Source organism: Dermacentor variabilis, chromosome 3, assembly GCF_050947875.1.
Source record: "Dermacentor variabilis isolate Ectoservices chromosome 3, ASM5094787v1, whole genome shotgun sequence".
Classification (NCBI taxonomy): Eukaryota; Metazoa; Arthropoda; class Arachnida; order Ixodida; family Ixodidae; genus Dermacentor; species Dermacentor variabilis.
The window spans coordinates 185,320,820-185,330,030 of NC_134570.1; the positions used below are offsets into that span (position 1 = coordinate 185,320,820).

General features: G+C 46.3%; 1 protein-coding gene across 1 annotated transcript; it reads left to right on the forward strand.

The window, feature by feature from the left end:
• Positions 1 to 857: 857 nt before the first annotated feature.
• On the forward strand, positions 858 to 4,039 carry LOC142574944 (uncharacterized). Its single transcript, XM_075683930.1, has 3 exons — positions 858 to 1,011; positions 1,780 to 1,945; positions 3,847 to 4,039. Exons 1-3 carry the CDS (start codon positions 858 to 860, stop codon positions 4,037 to 4,039), a joined length of 513 nt encoding a protein of 170 aa, XP_075540045.1.
• The last annotated feature ends 5,172 nt before the right edge of the window (positions 4,040 to 9,211 follow it).

A 9,211-nucleotide genomic window follows, 5' to 3' on the forward strand; every position in this document is an offset into this window, starting at 1 on the left:
TGCGGCCTCTGTCTCAAGCGCTCCGAAAGGTCCTTCAATAAGCACTTTTGCTACGGGTAGACACACGCTATGAGCTTCCACGGCTTGTTTGTTCCATGCGCACTCGCCCGTGAACATATCGGGTTCTGCGTAAGAAGGGTGAACTACATCCATTGTAGCTGCGGAATCACGAAGCACTCGGCACTCTTTCCCGTCCACGAAGAGGTCTCGCATGTAAGGCTCGAGAAGTTTCATGTTCTCGTCAGTGCTGCATAATGACAAAAACACGACTTTTGTTTTTGTTTCTGGACACTGCGCCGAAAAGTGACCCGGCTTCTGGCACGTATAACAGCCGCGCGCTTGACTCGTCTCGAACCGCTTTCTGCGTTCGGCTTCGGCTGCCGCCGTCTCCTTACGTTCGGTCGGACTGCTTTCACTCGCATCCGCACTACGTGTGTCCCCCCTTGCTCTCATGGGCGTGAACTTCGGCCTCTCAAACTTGGAGCAAATTCACCCTTTTGACCGTCCTTAGCTCCGCGAGCCCGACGCGTCACACACTCCTCGGCTAGCTCGGCGGCTTTAAGCAGGAGACACACGGTCCGATTTCGCGTCCGATCCGACGTGCGGCGCGCCGGAACGACGTCATATCCGGCTGCTTTCGCCGCTTCGGAAAGCTCTATCAGACGTTTCGCATGCGACTGCCGGGCCAGTTTTTCATCGTCCGACAGCCGGAACGTCGGAAGGCGACAGCCAATGACAGCGCAGATGGCGTGACGTAGCCACCTGGGATCGGGAAGACGGCCATAGCACAGAACACCTATAGCCATCGCAGGGTTAACGAGTGAATTAACTTTGTGTTCAGCGCGCACCCAGCTGAGATGACCTCAACAATATCAAACGAGTTACTCATATCGCTGGTTCAATGCGAACCAGCTGGGTGGGACCAGAGAACGGAAGTGTATCGAAAGAACGGCGCCCGGCTCAACGCCTGGAAAAGGATAGCGCAAGCGCTAGGCTTCATCGTGTCGCAAGGTATGTAGCCGAGTGATTTTTGAGCGCAGTGTGCTCGCGCACTGCGTTACATGGTGCATTTGTTTGTTTTCACTGTATTAGTTTACCATGTTGTCTAGTGCAAGCAAAACACACGATTGTTTAATTCAAATCGTTAGCTTCCACATGCGGCAAGGTTCCGACTGGTGTTGTTGAAGTCGCCGGAGCGGTTTTTTCGTTGCGTGGTGTACGTCGAACCACCTCTTTCGTATACCACACGCGGTATACGAAAGAGCGAGAAAAAGATATACATTTCGATCAGTGAGCACGCAAGATGTTGCGCGTGACACGGTTGCATGCGTGCGGGCTGCTTGTTTGGAGATGAACGCATTTATCGGCCTCCTTTGCTTGGGGACGGCTGAATGCTGCGCGCGCGTAATGTTTTTGACAAGAAGCCAGCTGCATGCGACGCGACTGTGAAAAACGGAAGGAAACAGGATAAGCAATATCTGGGATTCTAGCGTGAATGGCATGCATGTGTGCAGCCGGGCACAGTCTTTCAGAAGGCTCCGTTCGCGAAGTTTTCGGCCGCGCTCATTCGTAAGTGCGCCAGTACGCGATAGTGTTACCTATGTGTACACCTGACAAAAGAGCATGCTTCATGTGGCCGCACTTTCCGCATCGTTCTTTAAATTGCACCAAATTTTGTACTCAAAATCTTTGAACTTGATTTATTCCGTGTGCACAATTAATGCGAAATTTATTGATAGTTGCCGCACTCAAATCATATGCGGTTGTGAAATTTTTCAGAGAACATCGAGCTGATTGTGCGCCGCTGGCGGAATCTGCGCGACAAATTCGCCAAGAAGATAAAGGAGTTGGCCAAGAAGAGCGGAGGAGGAGCAGGAGAACCTGTTTCAAAGTGGAAATACTTCGACCTCATGCTCTTCCTGAGGGACATTGTAGAACCACGCCCGTATGTTTTAAATTCCTGTTCTGCATTAAACACTATCTTGCAAGGGGTATTGAATGCAGAATACCAATGCATGACGTAGTAGTTCTGCGGAAACCTGCAAGGTGGAGAGAATTAATAAAGGAACAATCAGACATCCACCCTTTCGTAGCAATTGCTACAAGGGAAACCCATACGGGTTCCTCGAAAGAAAAGCTTCAGAGTTGAAGAAAAATTCCTCCTGGTCCGGGACCAGGAGGAATTCATCCCGTCAAAAATTCGTCCCGGACCAGGACGAATTTTTCTTCAACTCTGAAGCTTTTCTTTCGAGGAACCCGTATGGGTTTCCTTTGTAGCAATTGCTACGAAAGGGTGGATGTCTGATTTTTCCTTTATTAATACCAATGTATACTGTTGTGCAGCATGCGAGTGAGCAAAAGGTACACTGTTAAAATTTGTGAAGCCACAGCAGTCGTTGTTAATAACACTTGTCATTGGGCTAGTTGGTGCATGCTTCTTAGCAACGAAAATGACGCAACAAACAAAGGAAGCCGGGTGAAAGGAAAGAGCGTCTACTATTCCCCGATCATTTAAAGAGTCCATACCCTATGATGTGGCCCACTAAACAGTCATTAAGAGAGGTATTGCCTCTGTGGTTTTGGAAGGCGCACTAGTGAGATCTTGCCCTCACAGGATGGTAGAAAACTTTGACAGGTCTACTGGCTTTACTCAGCCGGGTATCTTTGCTCCATCATAGGTGCAGTAGCTGAAATATTCCCTCAAAAATTGAAAGGAAAACAGAAGGAGCGGCATTGAATAAAAAAAGGTCAATAGTACCTTACATACGTAAAGTTGCGCATGACCTGTAGAAGGTAGCTAATTGGTACAAGGTATCTCTGGTCTTCTCTGCTCAAAGGAATCTGTTGGGTCTGTACCCACGGATTTCAAAGGCACTCGAGCCATCTATATGTGGTAAGAGGCATGCAAGGCCCCAAGTCACCTGTGCGGCGGGTGTGGTTGACGAAATTCCACTCAGCTGCGGCAAGGTTTACATTGGCCAAACGGGGCGATATGTTAGCATCAAAACTCTACAACATGAACGTTCCGTTAAGAATAACCACTCAGGACATTTACCTGTGCACTGTGAATCCTGTCATTGTAAGGCAAGATTTAAAAGGATCGCCATTATTGGCAGAAGCAACGAGGTGCTGGCATGAGAAATGTTGTAGGCATACTAGGTAAAAAAAAAGATCTGTATTAGCGATACGTCAGAAGTGTTGCACAGTGCTGAGCTTGAATTCTTCAGTTGCTTTTCAAACTAGCACATGTCTGATATTGACAGATTTATGGTGGTATGATGCGTGGATCCTTGCTGCGCATGTAAGGCGTGGCTATACATTGCGATGTTTTCATGGAGTAAAGTTAGTTGCAAGTGACGCTCTTTCCTTTCGCCTGTCTTGGTGTGTTGCGTCGTTTTCATTGCGAGAAGCAGTGACTGCCTTTGAATGTTTTCAGTACACACAGGTAATCAAAAAATGTTTTTTGTTCTGCTTCTAAATGGCATTGTGCATCAGAACACAACAAAAATATACAAGTGATCAACAGAAATTTCCCCAGCAGGCAGCAGAAAATAATGGAAAGCAGACACTGTAGGAATAGCTGACAATTTCTGGTCGTTAAGTTGGCCAGAAAACAGGTACTTGAACTTTCCATTAAGCAAACATTGTGTGTATGAATGGATGCTTGCATTGTTCAAGCTGTAGTTATTGAACTGCACTTCATGTTTGAAAGTCCCAACTCTCTACTCGGATAGCAAAAACTTACTCAAGTTGACGTTACGGAATTTTCTTATGCCCGTTTTCTCCCTTCTTGGCTCTATGTGACGCCGAAGCAACAATTTAATCCACTTCTCTTTCCCCACTTAGAACAACAAGCAACCTGGATGTTCCCAATTCACTGGACGAGGTCCTTAGGGATACCGAAGATGACCCGTCAGCACTGTTTGGTTCAATGCTGCCCCACCAAGGTGCCAGCAGTGAAGATACAACAGACATTGAACTCCCACATGAGGAAGACATAACACAAACACGATCATCAACACCTCTCTCAAACATTTAGCCTCATGACCCCGCTTAATCTACACAGCCTTCCTCCCTTTCTTCGCACTCCCCAACACAAACACACGAAGCTGCATCCACTATTACACGCACAACTTTTCAAACAAAAAGACACAAGAGGAAATCACAAACGGACGCTATGCTATCTAGAGTGGATGCCCAGCTGCAGGAAGAAAAACTGGGCAGAAGCGAGCAATTTCTGCTCTCACTGGCAGACGACGTGGACAGTGTGCCAGTGCACCTAAGGGGGCAGTGCAAGGTGCACCTGCTGGAAGTGCTCCTGCACTACCAAGCGGGAGTCATCCCGACAACGCTCAGTCATGCAGTGCGGGCATCTTTGCGTGATGCGGAAACCAATTAGTGCACAAGCTGAATAAATGCATGTAAAAAAACTCTTCTGTGCCCGAATCTGTCCGCAACTTTCATGTGCTAGACACATTGGGTCGATATAGGTAATTAAAACAGTAGAGCTTCATTGTAACCTCAGTATGAAGGCCATAATGTATGCATTACTTATTCATTCCACCTGCCATACCCATTAGGAATTTTAGCAGCATGGGAAACACATATATAGGTTACATGTAGAACTATAGGAAGTAAATGGATTAAAGCAAGGGCATCTATTATGTGAAATGCAACAAAAGTATACCTGGTATTTCACGTAACTTGAGCCAAGAATTTTTAAAAAGGCAGTAATCGGCAGCTGGATATATGAAAAGGCATATTGCTTGCTGTTACATTCCCCTTAATATGCCCCGTGAAAAATTACCATTCACTTTTGGATCACGAGTGTTGCATTGTAGATGTAATTCAGGAATATCCAATCCAGGTTTTTGTTGCAGTGTTTTCCTTCTGCATTTTAAGCCAGCGAGATATAAAAAACAAGTCGCTGCACTCACAATATTTTGTGAAGATAAAAATAGCAAGAAACTGTTCGGCTTGTAAAAATCATTTATTTCCAGCCACAAAATGAGTCATATGCCGCAAGAGAAATGCTGCAGCCTCTGTTGAAAATTGTGCTCGCGCATAGAAGAGGACGAAAGTGGGATGGGCGCGCGATCGGCAGGATGCGAACATAAGTCTTGTAATGATGCTTTTGCCATGTTTGGATGGCTTGGCGCTCTGTGCCAATAAACCCCGCAAACTGTCTTTTCTCGCATCGTATTTCCGGTGCTAAACGACCCAGAAAGCCAGCCGGTGCCTTTGCAACTGCGGCTTCGTATGGCAGAGACATTTGCAGTCAGATTGTCGTGGAGCACATCAAGAACAAGTGGACTTTTCGCTGAGCATAAAGCACAAGGATGATTGACAAGGTGAATGAGATGATTCAATCCAGACACTTCGACCTTTCAATCACACCGTGTCCTGCATTGCCAGTTAAAGGCGACGAAGTGGGAGTTGTCCGTACTCAACGTCAACTTGAAATCAAGTGGCCATCAGGCTTCGTTTGTACGTATTTGGCCTTACAGCAAATGTGCGAAAGGCATTCCTTCAGATATCCATCAAGGAAGACGACAGGGATGTGCTTTGCTTGTGGTTTGAGGAAGTACTGACCAAGAATAAAGCCTTTCGTGGCTCAAGGAGCTCAAGATGACTAGTCCTTCTCTCCTATCAGCTACACAGCCCAAGGAAAGCTATGCGGATGATTTGGTATTTGGCTCTTCGGCATGAGGAAATCCTGAACACTAGCAGGGATGAATATGCAGAAGTGGTCAACTAATGACATGCTGCAACAGACACTATGGAAAAAAGAAACACCAATGACGGAGCATATACTAACAAAGGTACTCTGTCTATGCCAGAATATGGAAGAAGACACTGTGTGAAGCTTGACTCACCCGCCGTGGTTGCTCAGTGGCTGTGGTGTTGGGCTCCTGAGCACGAGGTTGCGGGATCGAATCCCGGCCACGGCGGCCGCATTTCGATGGGGGCGAAATGCGAAAACACCCGTGTGCTTAGATTTAGGTGCACGTTAAAGAACCCCAGGTGGTCAAAATTTCCGGAGTCCTCCACTACGGCGTGCCTCATAATCAGAAAGTGGTTTTGGCACGTAAAACCCCAAATATTATTATTATTAACCTTGACTCCGTTCTGAAATGCGACGAGTCAAAGCATTATGGATGTGGACGTATGAAGGCAAGTGCAATAGTAGGAGAAATGGCATCAGAGCTGCAGAGCAAGATGCTGGAGACCATCAAGCACCATGCTTTTGCTGTTACGGTTGACGGAAACAACGATACTACTGCACAGCTATTGAGGTGACGTACTATGCCGATGAATGCTCGCGCATTGAAAGTAGGTTACTCAGCATTCAGGAACTCCACGGGGAGGCGATTGTAAGAAAAGAAAATCGGGAACCTCGTGTTGAAGGCAATGGAGATCTTTGACGTGCCCGTGTCAAACTGCATTGCGTTTTGTGCTGACAACGCAAACGTTATGTTAGGGAGAAAAAAAAAGGCGTCACCGGAGTCTTAAAGGAGGCACAAGAAAACTTGGTTATGATTGGCTGCCTGTGCCATCTAATTAACCTTGCTGCCGAGAAAGCAGCCGCGTGCTTGCCGGCTAAGTTTGATGAGGTTTTTGTGGATATATTTTATTACTTGTAGAAAAGCTCTAAACGCAAGGTCAAGCTGTTTGAATTTCTAGAAATGCAGAATGTAAAAATGCGCAAAGCTTTGAAGCATGTACCGACTCGTTGGTTGTCACTAGACAAGAATTCTTGACCGATCGCAACCTCCGGTTAGCTTTTTCTTAAATGAAATCAAATCAAAGAAGCAGTGCCCATCCTCGTAGGCCTGAAACATCACGAGGTGCAAAGTATGACGAAGCCAGTCGCAAGCGTAAAGCACCAACCGAGAAAAGGATGCCCCAGCTACAAAAAGAGCCAAAGTGTTAACAGAGTCTGCAAGACAAGAAGCTGTTCCCACTCGTGAAGAAATGCTGCTTTATTTTTTACCTCTGACATTGACGTGGCTTTCAGACTTCCTTTTTTTTTAGTGTGATCTCGCTTTTTGAGAAAGCCAATTGCCAGCTACAATCATAGGCACCTCAAATACATATTCTGCACTCGGTTCTGCTCCAACTCCTCACTGAGCTTTTGACTAGGTTTGTCTTTCCAACTGCTGTAAAGAGTGCTCCTTCTCCGCTTGAAGTTCTATATCAAGATATCCGCAATCAGAAGGCTGACAGTGATCTGGTCATTCGTTGTCATACAGCAGCATCAGTAGCGAAACTTTGTTCACATGATCAGACACAATTTTTCACTTGTGTTCGCTCTTACTTTACCACTGTGTGCGATTACATGAGGCACAAATTTCCACTTGAAAACACAACTCTGAGGAATACGGAGGTGGCCAACCGAAAAATTATTTCAGAGGAGTTGCTCTGAAGTCTTCGTTACTTTATTCAGAGTTTTCCTCAGCTGCTGCATCGAGATTATAATGAACCTGCTGACCTGAGTTTGCAACACTACAGGCGTACAGTTTTCCAGAGAACATTCTGAATGAAGAAATGTGGGACGTGCAGTGGTGTATGGTTCGAAAAATGAAAAACACTGACGGAAAACAGATGTTTCACCGAGTTGCCAAAATGATGCTGGATTTACTCGTGATACCGCATAGCAACGCAGAGTGAGAGGGTTTCTAGTACGGTGCGAAAAACTAGGACGGAATTCCGCTCATCAATGTGCAACACAACCCTCCAAAACCTGCTGCTAGTGAAAGACCATCAGTCTGGACCATGCTTTGAGCAGGCTACTCAGAAAAATTTTTTGAAGCAAGCAAAGTCTGCTACTGCAAGGTCCCTGCGAAAAGACTCGTGGAACACTGCCTGACAGTTTCAACGAACCCCCCTCCCCCAGACGTGGAAACTCTGAATGCTCCCCCCCCCCATTGTCGCAAATGAAAAGTCTCCCGACTTTTGATCTCGCCAGGTTGGCAGGCATGAAAATGCATAACACACATGAAAACATTAAAGCCTCCTACAGTATGCCTTCTCAATACATGCAAATAAAGCCACAGGCTACCTCAGTACTGCATCCTGCCAGGACACACTTCCTGCAGTACTGCTGAAGTAGTTGGCATATGTTCCTCTCACATGCCGAGCTGCTTGGGCAAAGTTACGTGCCTGGGTGCGAGCCACTGGCAACGGTGGCTGTGCTAGCTGCTCACGCCACTGGCCAGACCATTGGTGCCCGAATCCATTGACAGAATCGGCATATGCCGGGCCACAGTACGCATCACCACCCTCTGTGCGCCTGTGCATCAGGAAATTGTGCAGCACACAAAGGGCTTTGACGACCTCTTCGGCATTCTTGGGATCTTCCCCCATTGTCCTTTCAAGAATCCTCCAGCGTGTCACGAGGATTCCGAAGGCGTTCTCTGCGCACCTCCTGCGTGATGAAAGAAACACATTGCCTCTTCAGTCCTTAGAATTATTGCTTATACATCTTTCGGATACTGCTAGACAAGGCTCTCGTGGTACAGAAGAGGCAAGAAACAACGTTTAACACCGAGCAGAAGCCACAAAAATTTGTCGCACCTGCTGGTCTCATGGCTGTAGGTCTCAATAAGTATGAAATCTGAGAAGCCAGTAGTGAAATTAATAGTTGGGAAACGCATAACAGTTCACGATTTATCCTTTCATCTGCACAAAAAGTTCATTTATGATAGAAAGTTCTCGTGCTGTTAGGCATGCCAAGACACCTGCACTGTTAACGCTACATTTAAGGAAAATATTCATTTGCATAATGGGAGTCTTACTGTGTGAAGTTTTATCTTTTCCAAGAAGTACTAGTAAGTTTGTGTCTAGGGTAAAAGAGGTAATAGCCCTGTCACACGAGCTTCTGTGAACACCTTTTAACTCCTCCACCTTCATCACAAGGATGATGCACTCAGTGGCACATGATAGCACTCTCGCTAAGTGCTTTATCAATTTAAACTAATTGAATTCTTCCCTTTAGTGTGTATTTAGGATAGGGAATGCATAACGGAGGGGTTCATTTCTGTCTATACATAGACAAAATGGCACTTATAGGTGCATGGCAGCTTCTGTTATATGTCTCTTAGTGACAGTGAGACATGGTGGCAACATTAAAGGTCAAGCTCCAGTAGGAAGCCTCGTGCGCCCTTATCTCAAAAGGGTTTGTGGGTCCTTTTGTGAGAAGGATACAAGG

Coding starts and splice junctions, on each gene's coding strand:
- LOC142574944 (XM_075683930.1), top strand. CDS start 858: ATGACCTCAACAATATCAAACGAGTTACTCATATCGCTGGTTCAATGC. Junction 1,012..1,779: donor AGGCTTCATCGTGTCGCAAG/GTATGTAGCCGA, acceptor GAAATTTTTCAG/AGAACATCGAGCTGATTGTG. Junction 1,946..3,846: donor GACATTGTAGAACCACGCCC/GTATGTTTTAAA, acceptor TTCCCCACTTAG/AACAACAAGCAACCTGGATG.